At 35.3% G+C, this 21,087-nt stretch overlaps 2 protein-coding genes across 2 annotated transcripts; both read left to right on the forward strand.

The window, feature by feature from the left end:
- Positions 1-8,892: 8,892 nt before the first annotated feature.
- On the forward strand, positions 8,893-11,699 carry LOC107620622 (protein NDL1-like). Its single transcript, XM_088498980.1, has 13 exons — positions 8,893-8,909; positions 9,306-9,348; positions 9,465-9,512; positions 9,614-9,712; positions 9,874-9,882; positions 10,122-10,128; positions 10,320-10,414; positions 10,583-10,719; positions 10,864-10,924; positions 11,039-11,125; positions 11,209-11,286; positions 11,367-11,423; positions 11,652-11,699. Exons 1-13 carry the CDS (start codon positions 8,893-8,895, stop codon positions 11,697-11,699), a joined length of 786 nt encoding a protein of 261 aa, XP_088355106.1.
- A 170-nt stretch (positions 11,700-11,869) lies between these two features.
- LOC107616584 (cell division cycle protein 48 homolog) lies at positions 11,870-19,569 on the forward strand. The gene is made up of 6 exons (XM_088498981.1): positions 11,870-11,929; positions 12,476-12,532; positions 12,944-13,172; positions 13,735-14,501; positions 14,551-14,576; positions 19,323-19,569. The coding sequence occupies exons 1-6, from the start codon at positions 11,870-11,872 to the stop codon at positions 19,567-19,569; spliced, it is 1,386 nt and encodes a 461-aa protein (XP_088355107.1).
- The last annotated feature ends 1,518 nt before the right edge of the window (positions 19,570-21,087 follow it).

The raw sequence follows: 21,087 nt of genomic DNA on the forward strand, positions 1-21,087 counted from the left end.
TACGGCCGAGAGAGTCCCAGAGGTGGAATAGCCAATTTTGACATTTTCTTCTTTGATTTCTCATTTAGAAAGCTTCTTTGGTGTTTTGATTTGGTGATTGCCGTACAGAGATAGGGTTTGGTAATTTTGTACTGATTAAATGTTAATGTGATAAGTGATTGTTGGTTTGATTGATTATTGGTTGAGTTTGATTAAGTTTATGTTAAAATTTTGTTGAATTATTATTGTTGCTTGTGATTTGTTAGTTTGTCTATGAGGAACAGCCCGGTTAGGGTTGTTTTGATGATTTTGGAGCTTTTGTGAATGAAACTTTATTGATGAAAAATATTGTTGAGGTTTGATAGCTGAGAGATTAAATTAAAAGTTATGAAAAAACGTAGCCGTAAAGGTCGAAAACGGACTTAAAAATGAAGCAGAAAACTTGAAAAAAATATTGGAAATAGGGTTCGGTCCTTTGGTAAAGTTATAATCATGGAAATAAAAATTTATTTTTGAGATTGAAATAGTAATTTAATAAAAAATTGAAGTTAGTTTTACAATTATATAAGTTTTGGGGTATTTTGAATAATAATTAAAAAATTCAGGGGTAAAATAGATTTTTTTATAAAGGGTGCAAGATTATTTTAGTAATTATATTATATATAAGGATATTTTAGTAATTTATAAACTATGTTGGGATAAAAATATAAATATTTTAAAAAATTCAGAGATACAGAATAATTTATAAAAGTTTAATAATAAAGCTTAAGTTAATAAGTTTTGAGTAATAAGATTATTTAAACTTTAAGTTAATAAATTTTGAGTAATAAAAAAATACTACTCTTACTCCGATATTAAGATTATTATCTATGTATTTTTTAAAATATTATACATTAGTAGTTTTTATTATAACAGAATAGAAGAGTTAAATAGTAACTTACTTAAAAGTTGTAAAAAGACGAACCTAGGTTGAGAATCTTATGATTTATTCTTCATAAAACATCTAGGGGAGATGAGAGAAGAGTATGAAGATGATTTGTGCTATTAAAACAAGAAAAATAAAAAAATAATAAATAGAAAAGAAAAGAAGTATGAAAAGAATATATTAATTAAGGGGAATATCTACCACATGAGAGCAGAGCTCTGCCATTGGAGAGAAGAGATCAAAGACTAAAAGGTGTGAGTTGTTAAGTAAGTTTGCGAGCTTGAGGTTAGGAGTGGAGAATGTGACCAAAGGTGTGAGTTTGAATCAGTTGAAAATCACAAGTGATTTTAAGACTGATATTCAGAAAGAACAATAAGAGAGTGAAGAGCTAAGAAAATGTTGGAGACTGTAGGACAAGGAAAACAAGAAGATATTAATAAAGATCGAGAAGGAATTTGGAGGTATAAGGAGAGAATTTGCATACCAAGTGTGGGAAACCTACAGAATGAGATACAATCTGAAGCTCATAAAAGTAGATTCTCAATTTATCCTGGAGTTATACAAAGATGTATCACAACTTGAAGAGGATGTTTTGGTGGTCCGGAATGAAGAATGATGTGGCAGTGTATATGGCTAAGTGTTTGACGTGTCAGAAGGTGAAAATTGAACATCATAAGTCGTCTAGCATGTTACAACCATTAGAGGTTCCACAATGGAAATAGGAAGGCATCACTTTGGCCTTTGTAATAGGTTTACCAAAGACACGAGCAAGATTCTATGCGATTTAGGTGATTGTGGATCGACTGACCAAATTTGCTCATTTTCTACCTATTCAGATGACTTATTTTTTAGGCGAGTTAGAAAGAGTGTATATTAAGAAGATTGTGAGATTACATGGCGTGATGACTACAATTGTATCGGATCATGATCCCCACTTCACTTCAAGGTTTTGGGGAGCCTCTTAGAAGACATTCGGTACACGACTGTATTTAAGTACGACTTATCATCCACAAACAGATAGACAATCAGAAAGAACAATTCAAACCTTAGAGGATATGTTGAGAGCGTGCGTGTTGGATCAACCAGGAAGTTGGGATAGGTATATGCCATTAGTGGAGTTTGCCTATAACAATAGTTATCATGCGAGCATAAAGATGGATCCCTATGAAGCATTGTATAGACGGAAATTCCAATCACCTCTGTGTTGGTACGAAACTGGAGAATCAAGTGTCTTAGGTCCCTAATTAATAGTTGAGACAATAGAGAAAATCAAGAGAATTAGAACCAGGATCTTTACTGCGCAAAGCCATCGAAAGAGTTACGCGGATCGACGGAGAAAGCTGTTAGAGTTTAAAGAGGGTGAATATGTGTTCCTAAGAGTTACTCCTACAACGGCCATCGGACGAGCAATTAAGGCAAAAAAAATTGAATCCTTGATACATAGGCCCATTTGATATCTTGAAAAAGATCGGTTCCATGGCATATCAAGTGGCTTTGCCACCAAATCTTTCAAACTTGCATGATGTGTTTCACGTTTTGCAATTTTGGAAATATACTCTGAACACAACTCATGTATTGGAGCCCGAGTCAGTTCAGTTGAAGGAGAATCTGACTTTTCAAGTTACTCCAGTTCGTATTGATGATATGAGCGTTAAGAAGCTCTGTGAAAATAAAGTTCAATTGGTTAAGGTGGCTTGGAGTCGAGTCAAAATTAAGGAGCATACTTGGGAGTTGGAAACTGATATGAGGAAGGACTACCCACAATTATTCATAGGTAACTAAATTTTGAGGACAAAATTTTAAATTAGGTGGGTAGGATGTAAAATCCAGTCAAAGCATAATTAAATAAATAATTAATTAAAAATGAGCAAGAAGGACTGTGTAACGACCCGATTTCCTGCAGGTCCGAATCACTGCTAGTCGTCAAGTGTTACTTCCCATTAGTCCTATAAAACTCTAGACTCGGTAATATTTACTATATATGAGTCTTTCATACTAATGGAATTGCATATGTTAGCTTATTTTTATCATATGCTTTTCTTAACTAGCCCGTTAACAACAACCAAAAATATCATCAGAGATATATAATATAATATCAAATAAATACCAAACTAATAGCAAAATTAAATTAGCAACAAGATTACAGAAAATTCTCATCCATATATACATCTCAAGTTAGTTCACACAAACTTGACATACTTATATATATATATATATATATAACTGACAACTTCTCAGATACCTAGTTCATATAGAAAACTCCTAAGTTGGTACCCAGACTAAAAGAAATAAATACCAAGTTCTATCCCTCACAAAATGCTGCAAAGGTGAGGGGAAGCAATGTTTACAGAACAAATACCATCTTTCCTACATTCTTTTCCACCATCGGGGCACAAGTCGGCAGACATCGTCCCAGGACTAGTCTCGAAAATCTCCTGTAGGGTCTGAAAATACAAGCTCCTCTGGTACCTCTCTGAATAGAACTCCAATGGTGGTAGACAAGTCAAGATCCTCCATTTGGGGGAAAAAGAAAAGGAAGGGGGGAGAACCTATATGATTCCCAGTAAGGCGACACCGTCAAAATACATCTCTCTCGTGAAACCTAGAATTCTGGTTCTATCATAATAACTCACTTACTAAGTCTCTCGGCTACTTTTGTATTGGAGCTCTGACAATTCTATCTTGGCATCTTCCGTTGGGGTTAGTGTCACTCCTTATGCTATTCTCTATGGCTATTGTTTCTAGTTTTATTATCTTAATCCAAGTTTTGAAGAAATTGTAATTATACAACTTTAAAACATAAACAAGAATCAGAGAATAGAAAATTAACAAGAAGCAGATAGCATGTAGCAGAAAGAATGAACAGTAAACAATCACAATCAAATGCGCAAAGAATTTATGATGCATGCATGTTCCTAGTGCAGGCCATGAGCTCATATGTCGGTTGTCTACTTGCAACCCGACGTTACTTGGGGCGAACTCTGAATATGGTCTTTTTACCGTGTCAGTCAGGCATAATTATCATCTTGGGCGAACCCATGTCAGTTAAGATATCTTGGCATCACGATAAGAAACAGTGCTATCAATTAGGCGAACATTCCCGCATTAGCAACCTTAGGCTATCCGTTAGGCAGGCACTTCCACATTAACAATTCGGCATAAAGGCCCATTCAAACAAACAGTTCTCATGAGTCATTATCCATTCATGGTTTCTCATTTTTTTTTCTTTTCATCATACCTCCGCATCACCTTATAAATATTCGCATCACCATATTACTAAGTATACCTCCGCATCACCATGTTACTAAGCATACCTCCGCATCACCTTTTAACTTTAATTATTTTGGACATAGTCTACACTCTTTCATTTAACTAAGTTCATGTATTCTTACAAAAAGAAAATTGGGCATAACCTTCCTTAAAATGGTACTAGTGTCACCCTTACGGGTTTCTTTAATCTTAACACTTTCAAACCTTCCTTAACAATTTATCATGTAGACATCCTTAATTGGTCATTAGACTCTCTTTAATTCCCTTAGTTATTGTAGAATCACTAGTTTAGAAAATAAAACTTGGTTCTGGAGCAATCTGACAATAATTAAAACTTGTACAAATCTTTCAAAATTCTGCTATCATTGCAGAAAAACAGCAGGGAGAAGTAAACTTGATAAATTCATTAAAAATTCAATTTTTACCCATTGCCTTTCAAAATTGGTGATCAAATAATACTTGTTTATCTTTCAAATAAAATAAATTTTGGATCAATATCATACCGTATGAAAAAGTTATTCAATCAGGAACGTTGCCCTATTTTTTTGAAAACGGTTTTCAGAATTCAAGGAGTTAGCCACCTTCCATGCAGCATATTTAATTTCCTAAATGTGGTATTGATTTGAAATTTAAACTGGAGATTATAGACATACAAAATTTAAAATTGCCTCTAGTTTCAACTTAATCCTTTATCAGAATTAAAAGTTAAGTGGGTTGGAAGTTGGTGCTTCTGCAGTAAGAGGATAAAATTTTCTACAAAAACCATCAATCTTCAAAAATTCATTTCTCCCAATCAACTCATCAATTAATTTTGAAATTTTTATGATACATTTAAAACACATTAAAGTTTCATAAAAAAATAATTTCATACAAAATTTTGGTCTGGACTACTCCCAAAAATTCGTTCATTCTACTGCCAATTATGCAAAAATTGCAGAAATTTTGCACAATGTAATTCCAACAACCTCACATACCAAATCTTATATTTAAGCCTAAAATTACTCTAAAAGCATAATTCTATATTTTTTTTGGCTAACCAAAGTTGCTAGAATGATTAGCACAGCTCCAAGAGTTCAGACTCATTAATTCACCTTTTTACAAATGCACTTACATAATTAAACATTCACTTTTCTGCATTTTATCATAACAGAAATTCAATATGCACTCGTCATCAATCAAACACATAATAAACCATCACTCATCACAAGTACATACAGCAGCAAACATAATATCCTATCCCTTACCTCTTTTGAAGTTCAAAATTATATTTCTGCTTCTTCGTTGAATTAGAAACCCTAACATAACAAAAATCAAAATTTCTCACATCTCCAAGGCCATTTGGCCAAACCATACATGAGTAAGAGAAGAGTTCTTGCTTTTGTAGGTGGCTATTTTTGGGGAATTTGGTCACTCTAACAAGAAATAGAGCACAATAAAGTTGAATTTTTGGATTGGAAAAAAAAAGAAAGAACAGAGGTTACTGGATCTTACCCAATAGTGAAGCTATAAAGAAATCAGATAGGGAAGAGGATGGAGCTCCCTCCCTAGCTTCGGTCAACACCTTCCATGGTCTTCCTCCTCTTTTCCTCAGTGATGGTGCGATGGAGATGATGAAGAAATCTATTCTTGCTCTCTCCTTCTCCTCCTTTGTCCGTCGCTGGTTTTCTCTCTCTCTCTTTTCCCTCACTGGTTTGTGTATGATATAAGAAAGGATGAAAATCTTGTGGCTCTTTAAATTTAAGAAGGGAGGTGAGAGGAGTTGGTGGTGAAGAGTGATAAACCCTAATTTTATGGTTTATCTTGTGATGAATTTAATGGATTTTATTAACTTTTCTCAGATTTATTCAATAAAATAGTATGGTTTTGTAATTCTCCCTAAATTATGCTTAATGATTAAAAACATGCTTTTTAGGCCTTAAAATTGCTAAATTTAATTCACTTTAATTCCATTCGATGCCTTAATATATTTGTTGAGTGATTCAAGGTTTACAAGGCAAATATTGGATTGAAGAAGTGAAGAAAAAGCATGCAAAGTGTAGAATTCATGAAGAAATGAAGTTTTGGAAATTTGCCATGCGAAGCGTACGCGTGACCCACGTATACGCGTGACCAGAGTTTGTCAAGCGACGTGTACGCGTGACACTTGTCACGTGACCTCATTAAAAGAGCACGTTGGGGGTGAATTCTGGGCCTCCAAAACCCAATCCAACTCATTTATGAAGCTATTTTACGTAGAATTCAAGAGGAAACAAGGGGGTAGCAATTAGTATAGTATAGGAACATGCCTTAGATTAGTTCTAGAGTGAGAAGCTCGCTCTTTTCTCTAAAAATTAGGGTTCTTAGTTTAATTTCCTCTTAGGTTTAGATTTTGATTCTTATTTTGATCTAGTTTTCCTTGCTCTTTATTGTTCTAGCACTTTGATTCTCTTAGTTTCTCTTGTTATTCTCTTTATTTTGCCATTTTTCATGTTCTTGAACTCTTGTTACTTTTAATTTTATTTAATACAATTTGATGTTTTGATGTTATTGATGTTTATTTGAGTGACTGTTATTATTCTCTTGCATTTGATATCCTTAGAATTTATATTCTTGCAATTTAATATGTTTTTTCTTTTATTGCACACCAAGTATTTGATAAAATGCTTGACTTAGGTTTAGAGTAGATTTTGTGCATTATTGGCTTGGAAAGAGAAATTAGGTGCTCTTGAGTCATTAATACCCAACTTATGTTGGTGATCTAGAGTTGTTAGTTAATATTGTTTTCATTGACACTAATCTTTTGCTAATTCAATTATTGAGTTGATTAGGACTTATGGATTGAGATTAACTAGGCTTATTTGACTTTCTCCCAATGTTGGAGATAACAAAATAGGATTAGATCTTGATAACTAGTGACTTATAATTGATGACTTGGATAGAAAACCTTGTTTCTCAATCCTTGACATGAATGCTTCTTTATTATTTGTTATCTTTAGTTGCTTGGTTTACTTTCTTGTAATTTAGATTATTGTCTTCTTATTTGCAAACTGCCCCTTGAACCTCATAACCAATAGTACACATACCTCATTGCAATTCATTTGAGAGACGACCCGAGATCTAATACTCTCGGTATTTTTATTTGTTTGCACTTGTGACAAACAAATTAAACTTTGATCGAGGGGTTGTTTGTCGGTTTGGAACTATACTTGCAACGCGATTTTCATTGATAAATTCTGAATCGACGATTACCTCACATCAAGTTTTTGGTGTCGTTGCCAGGGAGTTGCAATGTGTGCTTGTTATTGATTATTGTTCATATGTGAATATTGTGAATATATTTGCTTTTTGTTTCTTTGTTAGTTCTTGCTATTTTTAGGAATTTTTTCTTTGTTTTTTACTAGCTTTTATTTTTATCTTCTCTTGTTACTATGAATTCTCACCCTTTTGGCTATGAGTTTGGTTCAAACTATGTTGTAGGAAATAGAAACTTTAATGAGGGCACTACAAGAAAAATACCCATTCAGCCACACTTTTTTTAAGCTACATTTGAAAAGCGTAGCCTATTCTATGAATAGGCTACGCTTTTCTCCGTGTTGCCTTTTTATATGAGAAAAGGATACACAATTATGGCATCATTTAAAAAGTGTAGCCTTAGGTATTTTAGAAATCACTTATAAAGCGTAGCCGTAGGTTGATATCTATAGATTCACTTTTCGTATCAAAGGAGACGCTTTTAGAGAGTAGCCTTTTTATTAAGTTTTGGGTGCATTTTAAAAGTGATGCCTAATGTGTTTAGAGCAAAAAATTAGACACTTAGTAAATTTTTTCCCCTCCTCTTAACTTTTTCCCGGTGTAAAGCACACACTGTAAGCTAACACTTGGTGAAAATTTTCATTCCCTCCAAAGCTCAGAATTGAAGTCACCCTCCCAGTAGAGAAGAAAACCCTCCTGCACTCCTGCACCGCGAGAAGGAAACCCTGCCTCCTGCACCGTGCGAAGAGCGTGAAGCCTCACTGTCGCGAAGATCATCGCACCCCAGTCCCCACTCACCACTCAGCGCCACACCGTCGTGAAGATCGTGAAGCTTACACCATCGTGAACCCTCCTACTCTGATCGTCGCGCGCCGCCCATACCACCGTCATGAACCCTCCTACACTGATCTCCGCACCACTCATGACTTCGCCACTCACCGTCACCTGCGCCCTCCTGCATTGATCATCAGCTACGCCCTCACCATCGTCATCTCTACGCTCAGCTCGTCCTCTCTGCGCTCACATCGTCGAGAAGGTATTCTACAGATTTTCGTTTGTTTCTGAAATTTGGGTGGTTTAGAGTTCCAATTTTAGGATTTTTAATTTGGGGGTTTGGTATAATAATCTGGTTTGTATGCAATTGTGAAATGTGAATTGATGAACAAGCCATGTATTGTTGATGAAAATGCATACTATTTATTTATTTTCATCCGCGTCTACTCGTTCTTCTTACCTCTGCGCATTCTGGTTCCTTTCTCCTTTGAATCTGCTGCTGCTTGTGCAATCTGATAATGAGCATTTTTTTGAATGGTTGAGTATATGGCTAAATTTATTGCTTTAATCACTAGGTGCTGTGTTAAGGAAGAAACAAATTTTTTTCTGCAACCCAGCATGTTTAAGGAGAGTCGCAAGCTTCTACTGCTGTCTCTGGACGAGAAATCCACATGCTACTGTTAGGGAGGTCTAGAAGACGATAGAGGCATAGGATGCCAAATGCTGACAGGTAAATTCGGAGATGAACTACATAGATATAGGGAGTAAGCTTCGCTTCTGCATTAGTGTGCCAGATACCTTGGCATGGCTTGTTTTTTTGCTATGCCCAACGATTTTTATTATTTAATTAGCAGAGTATAGAAGTTGAGACCCTGTTCTGGTTATATTACTATCTTATCTGTCGACTGATATTTGCATCACTTTACTAGCTTCTTTTAGCTTTTCGAATTAATTGTTTTAAAAGGCAATGCAATTTCATGGCGCTCACTGCCTCCTTGATTTCTAGGTTTAGCATATCAATGTCATTATTATTTTAGATCACATAGGTTTGGACTGGCTGGCTGTCATTAGATCACAGAAAGTGGTCAACTGAATAGGGTATTTACTGAAATTATTTTTGTGATAGAAAAGAATTTCAAATTTGTTTGGGGCAATATGCAAAAAAGAAGGTTGTTACTTGTTAGTGGATTAGCAACTTATTTGGAAGGTGAAAATATCCTGGTAGCTTTCTCATGTAATTTCACCTGAAATTCGAATGAGTTCTATTGCACTTTGCTACTTGCAGGGTGGGACTGTTTCGGCTATGACATTAGATATGAGAATACTTCTTGGGGTAAGCCTTTCAACATCCTTTTTGACATTTTACAATGACTTGATATTTTTAAAACTTTTGGAACTAAGTCTGTTTTTTTATTAGATCACTTGTGTTAACAGGAAAAATCAATTAGTATTGTATATTACAGCCTGCTTGTCAACATATTTCTTGTCAAGTTGTTTCTTCGAAAGCTTTTTAAGAAAGGTGGGGGCCTGAAAGTACTTAAGGTGTTTTGGATGCTAATTTTTAGTTTTGTTTGTAACCCGGTTTCTGTACGCACCTGCTCCCCTCTAAATTCTTCAACTTGAATACCCTTTTTTTCCTATTTATTGCTTATTTTAAATTTTATTTGTGATTTCATACGTATATGTATATGCAGGATGCTGAAGTGAGGCAGAAGAAGCTTTAGTGTTATACTGATATTGACAGGTTGGTGTTCACTTTGTATAATCAAATTTATAAAAATATTACCAGAATAGAAAATATTTAGTTGTCAAGTAAAAGTGGAAGGTGATGTTTTGGTATCTGTTGTATATTAATTCATATGATATTGTAATGAAGCACAGTTGCTTCGAATTTTAGTGCTATTCTGAGATTGACATGTGTAATTTGGTTTCTTTGTTTTAGGTTAAGGGTTTCCATACTATAGAATAGATAAATATTATAACTCATGTGCCAGATACTTTGGACTTATATTGGCTGTCTTACTGTGTGAAGCTTATAGTTTTATATTAATGTGTGTGTGTAGTGTGTTGACTTTATTTGAAACAGTGAAGACTGGTCCTAACAGTTTATGGATTACTATTTATTTTTTAATTTATGCAGGATTCGCAATTGGATTCAAGTTGGATAGTCTTTTAAAGCTTACTGACACTTGTGCTTCTAACAATAAGATGACACTGATGCACTATCTTTGCAAGGTATAATAACAATTGCACTATTTTTGACCTCTGCTCAAGGTCAGGTAAATAATTATTGTTTTGATTAGGGATTTTGATGATTGGAACTTCTGATTAGGGGTTTTGATTATTGTTACTTGATGTATATATCTCCTCACTGTTATAAATTCCTTTATTGATAATATTTTAAGTTCTTGCTTTCTTATCATCTTGTACTTTGTTCAAGAGTTGTTGCAGTTGGGAGCTCCTGAGATTGTTCCAGATTATCCAATTCTTTCTGTTGACGACCTAGCAGATCAAATAGCCGAGGTTCTCAACTTTTTTGGGTGAGTAAGTTCAAGCTTAAAATATTAGTTTACATTTAATGACATAAAGAAAATTAGTTTACACTAATTTCCATTAGGCTTTGAATATTGGCAGTTGTTCGTTTTGAGAAGGCAATCTGACCCCAACATTCTTTTTGTCTGCAGTCTTAGTGCAGTAATGTGCATAGGACTAGCTACCGGGGCTTACATTCTTACCTTATTTGCTGTAAGTTATTATGTTGGTGCTATGCAGCCTCTCCCCTTTTTAAATTACATTAGAGTTTCAATGATGGATCGTTCAATTTTTCTAATGTTTTTATGTGTTTACTGTTTACAATAGATGAAGTATAGACAACGTGTACTTGGTTTGATACTTGTTTCACCTCTATGCAAAGAACCATCTTGGACTGAGTGGTTGTACAACAAGGTTATTTTTCTATCCCTAAAACACTATGTTGTCTTGTAAAAGTAAATGTTACTTCTTTCTTATGATTTTGGTAACATATGCAGGTCATGTCAAATTTACTCTATTTTTGTGGCATGTGCGGAGTGGCAAAGGAAATGTTGCTGAAGTGGTACTATAGCAAGGTATACTTTGTGCATCCAAATTCCCTCTTTCTACTTCCATTTAGTTAGGCTGAGTTATTTGCTTTTATTTATGGTGATAGGACATTCGAGGTGGTGCTCAATTCCCAGAGTCAGATATAGTTAAAGCTTGCCGAAGGGTTAGTGAATATTTTTTGTTGTTGTACAACAACTCTATTATTTCTGCTTCATTAGTGCTTCTGATCACTCTTGCTGGTTTCATTTGTGAATTTAGTTTATTATGCATATTATTTTTTATTTTAAGGCATATTATTAGTGCTTCTGGTCACTCTTGCTTATTTAATTTTTATTAGTGCTTCTGATCACTTTTGATTCCAAATTGATGATTCCATTGTTAATTTAATCAGAGGAAACATGAATTCAGAGGAAGCTGCACAAATTCTCAGAAGAACTAGTAGGTTTTTAGCTTCATCTTCTGCACAAAATTCTGCTTCATCTTTAGTTAAGTTTTGTTTGCTTTCTATTTCTTTTTGGTCTTTAGTTTCATCCTATATTATTATTAGTTAACTGGTTTCAAGTTCGTTCCTTAGGTTTGAGTTTCTTCTCCAAAATCCCTGGTTGAATCATGGATAAGAGCATGTTAGCTAGTTTTGAATTACTTCTAGAAGCTGATCAGCAAAGAATGGCATCCATGATGGAATAGGTTCAAATTTGTGACAGGTACCTCCTCTTCACTCTATCTGTTAACTAATTCCATGTGTTTTGATTTGTGCTTCATGTTCCTAAAATTCTAAGTTAGGTCAGCACAAATAGTTTCAATTGGGACAAGGTTAGAAGGTTTATGCTTATATCTTGAGTGCTATCCATTTCTATAAACACAGCCTGCAAATTCCCATAGATTTCTGATTTGCTGTCTTCTGCTTATATCTTGAGTGCTATCCATCTCTAATTTATGTTGTTATTACTTGAGTTTTCTTTTTTAATTATTGTAGTTAACTTGTTATTACTGTGATTCTATTCTGTTGGTTGATTCTATTAGTTGATTCATGTTCTTGTTATTTTTCTTTTTCCATATTTTTTTAACTATGATTTTTTATTTAGGTTGTTACTATGATTTCTATACTGCGTGATTTTTCTATTGCCATCATCTTTTGACTGCTTCTCACTGCTCACCCAGCACCATCAGCATCTGCTCCATATTTAAAATTAACCTTTGTTGTCTATTGTGAAGTTAGCTTATAACTTCTCACTGCTCCAGCTCTTCCGTGGTGACACTATCCTCATCAAGGTCACTTTCTTACCCTCCTCTATCTTCTTACTTACCTTCCTCTTGCTGTGTCTTAGCTCTTAATTGATTTATTCGATTCCCCACAAAAAAGTACTCTTTTTTAGAGTCTCTTACTGGGGTGTTGTTTTTGTTTTGTTCTTTCTTAATGGATGGTGTCGTGAGATTTTGAATTTTATACTGTGGAGTACTAGGCCATGTATACTAAGAAGAAGATCATGATTGATTGACATGGTTGCAAATAGAGTTGGATTAAATTTAAAATGTTATTTATTTGTATCTAATGAAAGCATTTCGAGTTTGGAGTACAACTATCAAAATGTCTTAAAGTTTTAATTAATTTATCTCTTATATTTGTTCTTTGTATTGCAACTTCTAAGTCAGATGGGGTTTTTGATTTGTATATGTTTGCAGGGCAAGAAAATGAGGGATACTGTTTGCATAGCTCTTGTTGATGACACCTGTGAAGAGCCCAAGATCAGGATGAACAAAGTTGTGAGGTGGAATTTGCGGGTTCGTCTTGGAGATGTTGTGTCCGTGCACCAGTGCCCTGATGTGAAGTATGGGAAACGTGTGCACATTCTGCCTATTGATGATACCATTGAAGGTGTCACTGGCAATCTGTTTGATGCTTTCTTGAAACGTGAGTTTCTACCTTGAGCTTCTCTTAAGTTGCGGGTTTAGGGATAGCTACTTAATTTGACTTGCTTTATGAGCTTGCTCTTAGTGATGAGTACTTTAATTTGAGTATTTCTATTAATGTTATAAGACTTCGTTACTGATTGTCAGGGTGTTTTGCAAAATTTCTTACCTCTCTTCAAAGTCCTTACAAGTTACAACTTCTTATGTTGAATAGGCTATACATGACGTGTGTTTTTCACATTCACATTGCTTGTGTTATAATTATAGCAAGCTATTATTATTATTATTATTATTATTATTATTATTATTATTATTATTATTATTATTATTATTATTATTATTTGGAGAGACAGTAGTCTTGGCTTGTCAAGCTTCGTATGATTGATTGTCACCTTTCTTGATATTTGATTGAATTGAATCGATTTGAATGCATGCCAAACTGACTTAGTAGTATATATAGAATCTACAATCTTCAGTTTCTTGGACGACATTGATATTACATGTGGAATATGATTATTTTGGTGCTTGTAAAATATTATGACTTTTTAATGTAAATTTTGCAGCTTACTTCTTGGAAGCTTATCGTCCTGTCAGAAAAGGAGATCTATTTCTTGTCCGTGGAGGGATGAGAAGTGTGGAGTTTAAGGTCATTGAAACTGATCCTGGGGAGTACTGTGTGGTTGCTCCAGATACTGAAATCTTCTGTGAGGGGGAGCCTTTGAAAAGAGAGGATGAAGAGAGGCTGGATAAAGTTGGATATGATGATGTGGGTGGAGTCAGGAAACAAATGGCACAAATTCGTGAGTTGGTAGAGCTTCCCTTGAGGCATCCACAACTCTTTAAGTCGATTGGTGTGAAACCACCCAAAGGTATTCTACTTTATGGACCCCCTGGTTCTGGGAAGACACTGATAGCAAGAGCTGTTGCTAATGAAACGGGAGCTTTCTTCTTTTGTATAAATGGACCGGAGATTATGTCCAAACTGGCAGGAGAGAGTGAAAGCAATCTGAGGAAAGCATTTGAAGAGGCTGAAAAGAATGCACCATCCATCATCTTCATTGATGAAATTGATTCTATTGCACCCAAGAGGGAGAAGACACATGGTGAAGTTGAAAGGAGGATTGTTTCACAACTTTTGACTCTTATGGATGGATTGAAATCTCATGCTCATGTTATCGTTATTGGAGCTACCAATCGCCCAAACAGCATTGACCCAACATTGAGAAGGTTCGGTAGATTTGATAGGGAAATTGATATTGGTGTTCTTGATGAAGTTGGCCGACTTGAAGTTCTTCATATACACACTAAAAACATGAAGCTCTCTGATGATGTAAGTTTCATTGTCTCTTAACTTTGTTGGTGTCTATACACTCTACCAGGTTGTGCATGCCATGCTGTGGCTCTGGTTATAGGTTGTTCATTAATTCTTTAATGTTCTTAAATTTTCTGTTGCTTAACTCTAGCACCGCTGTCCTAAAGTAGTGAAGAGTATATTTGAGATGTATGAATTTTCTGTTGCTTAAATAATAGTGAAGAGTATATTTGAGATGTATGAATTTTTACAGTTAACTTCATTCTAGTACTTTTGGATCAATATTATAGATATATTTTGGTTAGACATAATTTTTATTATATAAAGAAATTATTTAGTATAATTATGTATTTATTTTTATTTTGTAATATTCAACTCATTTAAATAAAAATGCAGAATTATTATACATGTAATCATATTAACTATTATGTTGTATTAATAATTATTATATATATATATATATATATATATATATATATATATATATATATATATATATAAGACCTAAGGCTACACTTATATACAGTAGCTATAGTATAAAAAAAAAAGAGGGACCTAAGGCTACGCTTATAAAAAGTAGCTATGGTATACAATGTGGCTACGCTTTACAAGTGATGCAGTAGCGTTGAAAAGCGTAGCCTATTCTGGAAAAATGAAAGCTGAAAAGCGTAGCCTTTGGTCCTGGACAACATCACTTGAAAAGCGTAGCCTATTCCCAAACGTCAAAAGCGTAGCCCTTGGTGCAGAAAAGCGTAGCCTTTGAGAATAGGCAACGGCCGAATAGGAATCACCCCAAAAAGCGTAGCCGTAGCCCAAAAAGCGTAGCCATAGCTTAAGGCATCATTTTTTTTCACTTTTGGCTACACTTTTCAAGTGTACTTGAATGGGTGTTTTTCTTGTAGTGGGGTTTGCATAAAAATTTGGAAATCAAAGTTGGGAAGAGCCTCAATCATATAGCCACTCCTCTTGGCAACAACCTCCTCCGACTTCTTATGGGTACAATCCAACTCCTAATGCATACCAACCTAATAGATGTGATGACCCTCATTGTGGTTGTCAACTACAACCACCATATACCTATAACCCCCCTCCTCAATATAGCCCCCAACAACCTTACTCACAAGTCCCATACCACCATTTACCTCCATATGATTTTAACCTATACCCACCATACCAACAACCATATGAACCATATTTAGAGCCACCACCAATCCAACATCAACACCACTACTCACAAGAACCACTAATCCCATATACACCAGCTACACTCTCACCAAAATGAACCACCTTCCAACTATGACACCTTTGCTCCAAACAATGAATCCTCTTTTCCACCACCACCCTCATTGGACGAATTGCTCAAACCCCTAATGCAAGAACAAAAAGATCTCTATTTTTGTCTTCAAAAGCAAGAAGAAAAGGATCAAAAGGAGCTAAAGAGGTTGGAAACCATGGTACCATGATGGAAGCCGTTAACCGCATAGCCTCCCACCTACGCTCTTGCGATCAAATGACTCCCATTGACGAATGTGGAGGATCAACCCAAGAGCGTAGTGAGGAAGTGAACTTAGAGCTTCAAGGTGAAGAAGAGAATTTGAAGCAAGAATTGCAACAAGAAAAGAAAATTGAGATAACTGAGGCGGAAGGAGCGGTTGAAGAATTAGGAAAGGGTGATCAAGAAATGGATTCGATCATCGATGAGTTCTTGTCCACACTAACTAATCACCTCGATGATCTTGTTGAATCTTCTTTCGTTGGGCATGAAAGCAAAGTTGAGGAGGAATGTGCATAACCTCCAAGACACATTTTGAGCAATGAAGAAGTGGAAGAAGTTGTCAAGAAAGGGGAGGAAAGTGGAAAGGCTTATCAAGAGGTGGAAGTAATCCAAGAAGAGCACAAGGAAGTGGAAACCATAAGGACATTGGGAGCTTCTCTTTCTAAGTCACCATCATCCTTTACACCATCCAAATGGATAAAATTCATATCCTTTAGCTTTCTCATTCCACTTGAATATGATTTGCTTGAGATGGATGGTCAACTTAGGAATATTTGTGGATTGAAGAATAAGAGAGAGTTATATGGTGGTTGGCAAAATAATGTTAGACTCATTAATGTTGAAGCCTCAATGTCTAAGTGCAAGGGGCGGTATAGAACTCAATTGGTAGGATCTAGGAAGATGCTTTGGTGTTTACTTGAGAATTTGGATCACTTGCCATCCAATTGAAATTTTCATGATCAACTTGAAGACGGGTGTGAAAATAAGATATGGAATTCTGGATTACAACATGAATATCAACTTTGGGAGCTCATGGCTTGTGAAGAACTCCATCAAAGCTTGGTGCAATTGAATTAAAATCTTGGAGCACTTTACAAATCCAAGTATTATTGGAAGTTCAAGGATGAGTACAAGCACAAGCCACCATGACAAGGAGATTCCCAAATGTCCAACTTAAGGACTTATAATAAAAGTGCTAGGTGGGAGACACCCCACCATGGTAAACTCTTTTCATTTTTCTCTTTTGTATATATTGGTAAATAAGTTTAATTTCATGTTTAGTTTAGTTGGATGAGTTTACTTGATAGTCTAGTATGTTAAAAAAGATTTGGTAGTGTTTATGTGACTGTTTGGATGTTTGGAATGCTTGGTTTAGTACAAGAACTTGAAAAAAAAAACAGAGCACCCTGTCGCGTGACCCCGCAATTCCAAACACTCCCGCGTATGTGCTCGTAATGATGCGTACGTATTGGCCCTTGGCAGAGAGCACCTTCCGCGTCTCAGCTGCGCGCGTACGCATTCTATTTCTCCATATGATGCGTACACGTGACACACGCGCACGCGTCCCCTCCCTCTTTTCTCTTGCCACGCTTACGCGTGTTAGACGCGTATGCGTCGATGCCATTTTTCCCTTGCCACGCTCACGCGTCGCCCACGTGTACGCATGGATTTGAATTCATTAGCCCTCACGTGAAGAGCCCTAGCTTATTGCGTCTCCATCCCTCTTCTTCTCCCTCCATCGTCTTTCTCCCTTCCATTTCCTCCTTTGCTGACCTTCAATCAACCACGACCACCCAGTCACCTAGGGCGAGCCCAAACCACCGCCGACCACCATCCCTGCCCTTATCTTCTCTTTCTTTCTTTCTTTCCTCTCCAATTCTCACCTCTTCTCTCTTTTTCCTTTCGTCACCCCTGCCCTGTCCACAACCAACACACCGCCGCGGCCACGCCTTCGCCACCGGCGACCCCTCAGTCCAGCCACTGCCTTCTTTCTTCCTATACCCACTTTCCTTCTTCTCCATTCATCATTGTCGCAACCCCCAAGAGCACAGCCCTCTCTCAACCCTTGTTTTCATCATTGCCGCTGTCTTTGGGTTGGAACTGCTCTATTTTCTTTCCCTGTCCAACTCTATTTCTGTTCCTACTCCTACTTCCTAGGTTTCCATTATTTCTCTTCTGTTCTTCTGTTTAGTCTATTAGAGTTAGTTAATTAATCTTGTTTAGTTAGTTCTGTTTAGCTTAAATAGTTAGATTAGTTTATTTAATTTATGTTAGTTAGATTAGTTGAAAATCCATGTTAGTTGATTCTAGGTGGTTAGGTAGTTAATTGATTTTGTAGTGGATGTAGGTTTAAATTCTTGATGCTTATGTTGTTTGGATGGTTATCTTCTTACCTGTTTTGATTAGTTGATAATGATAATGATGTTGTTTTTGTGATTAATCTATATATTGCTGGTTGTTAATTGTGCTTGTTACTTGCCAAATTCATGAGTTTATTATGCTGTATGCTTGTTTGAGTTTATTGAGTTCATATGAATTGCTTGTTCTGTTTGTTTTGATTCGGGAACGTCCAATTTATTGCTGGAATGCTACCAAAATTTCAAAAAAAATTTGTGTGTTAATTGGATTTCAATTTGTGAACTGAATTTGGTAAATTGTTACTTTTGTTCTGTTTTGGTTACCAAACTCAAGTCATGAATTGTTTGATTAGCATTTCCATTTTCTTTTTTGGTTCCCTTACGTACATTGCTTGATTAATGGCAACAAGGAGCTATTTGACGGATTTCTGTGTCAAATAGGCCCTTGTTGACCAATTACCTTTGAACCTCTTTTATGTTTTGAATTTTCAAGTTTAGGTCAAAATTTCTCTTCTTCATGGTGCAATTTCAAATCTCTTTTCCTCAACCATTGAAGTTTATGTTCCTAACTTCTCTATTTGACCTAATCTTGGTTATTGTTCATTGAGGTTCATTACAATTGTTAGAATTGGTTCAATTTCACTTTTGTAACCTTTTGAATGAAGTTTTTGTTTCTATACATTTTAGGTTATATTAAGTGCCAATTCTTAATATTTTCACACCAATTTTACGATTTTATGGTCAAATACATTGATGATGAATTGTATCTTCCTTTTGGTGTTTTCTTTGTTTTATTCATTTCATCATCAATGACTTGCATTTTATTACATGAGTTTGAGTTTGCTTGTCCTTTAAAATTTTTAGATATTATCTTGGTTAAGAACAATATTTGCTATGCTATTAGCTTTTTTACTTTCTTTTTCTAACTTTTGTTTTTAACTAACTCTTTAATCTTTTCTATTTCATTTTCCTTTTTGAAGTAACTCTTCTATTACTCTTTTAATGAATACCAATTTTGTTTCTTAACGGACAAGCAATTTGGTTTTCATTATACTCAATTACTTGGAATATAAATTTTGTTTTATTTTGACTTTTGCTTTCTTCCTAATCCAAGTAATTGCATTCTTATCCACTCACTTCATGCATAAGCTTTGAATTTCTCTATTTTTTGTCCGTTTTCTATATCCTGTGAATTTTCTTTTTTAGGATGTCTGATGGAAAAGGAAAAGGTAAGGCTAAGGCCACCTCTAGTAAGAGGAAGATATCACAGCCATCTGCTGACTCAGCAGATACAGCACTATCTGAGAGGCAGCTTACTGCAAAGGAAAAGGCTGATCAATCTATGCCTTCCTCTCACCCAGTAAAGTTTGCCAACCTCTACTGTGAATTGAGGTTTTCGCAATTCCTGAAGCAGAACCTCCACGAGGAGAGGGAACTTTATCAGCCGACATGACGCAGTTTACTGAGTGTCGGATTGAGCAGCACGGTTGGGTGTTTTTGGACAGAGAGTTGGTCAGAGTAAACTTTGTCACGTTCACGCTCTTGCGTACGCAACACATGTCATGTGTACGCGAGCGAGCTCTCTGGCCAAATTTCTCGTGTACGTGAGTTTTGAACATTTACACTCATGCATACGCGAAAATGTGCATGCATACATGACCACCCCTATTTTTCTGAAAAGTAAATTTTTAAGTTCTCAATCATTTCTTAAGCCTTTTAAACATCTATAAATCCCGATAAGGTCTAGAGTCGATGTAATTAAGGATAGAAGAGTTAGAAATGAGACATAAAGAGTTGAGTTAAAGAATTGAAGAAAAATAAATAAAGTGTGAAGTGTTGCATGATGAGGATGAATGTGATAAAGAGTGGTAAATTAATTATGATGATGATGAATGACTTTAATTACTATTGAATTTGAATTTAAATAAGATTAAAGGGGAGATTGTTAATGAGATTGATAATGAGATTTGTAAAATTTGGTCAAATCATAATTAAATAAGTATTTAATTAAGTATGAGCAAGAAGGGTTGAAAAATTTATCACTCATATTTTGATCATTTAAAGATGATATTTTGATCATATTTAGATCTGTCCAATACTGCAGCTAAGAAAGATAATTATGAGTGAGAAAAGTTAAGAAATTAGAATTTATAATTTGAGAAGTTGAAAATATTTAAAATGTAAATTAAAACGCTAATTTTAAAGGTTTTTGTCTAAATTTGGGTCAAACGGGCCATATAAGTGAACCGAGCCCAAGTTGGGCCCAAACCTAACATATATAGGCCGTTACTAAGGCCAATTCAGCAACCAAATCCCATTCACTTGTGCTCCATGCTGAAAGGGAAGAAGAAGAGTGAAACCTTAGCTCATAAACATTCAAACCATCATAACTTTCTCTCCAGTGTTCCGATTACCGCACCATTTGTGGCTACACGAAGCCCATCTGATCCTCTACAATTCTATCTAAATAGATTGGTAAAATTTTTGAATTCTTTTATCCCATTTTTGTAGTACATGTTAAATTCAAATTTGAGCTTTGGGTATTGAGAAATCTTGTGGTTTTCATGGTTTAGGTGTTACTCTAGAACGAGCTCTAGCTAGATTTCATCATATATTTTAGTGGACAAAAGGTAAGAAGGATTTCTCTTGTGTTTATGATGTTCTATGAAATCCTAGTATATTGAGTATTGTGTAAATTATATGAAAATAGTGTAGAGTGGTGTTAGAGACATTAAATTGATCCTTGGTGAAGCTTGGAGTTAAGGCTTGGTGGGAATTCACATGGGAAAATCTTGGTTTTGGCTTTCAAGAAGTACGGTTTAAGTTTTATTTAAATACCGTATAATATAGTATGAAATCCTAGGCTAGATACCCCTAGAAATAAGTTTGAATTGTGTATTTGGTTGAAATTAATATGAGTAGTTGATGTGTTGTGGAAATAGATGTTGGATGGTAACTGTATATGCATATG

The sequence above is a fragment of the Arachis ipaensis genome, chromosome B9 (assembly GCF_059453495.1).
Source record: "Arachis ipaensis isolate K30076 ecotype BB chromosome B9, ASM5945349v1, whole genome shotgun sequence".
NCBI classification, from domain to species: Eukaryota; Viridiplantae; Streptophyta; class Magnoliopsida; order Fabales; family Fabaceae; genus Arachis; species Arachis ipaensis.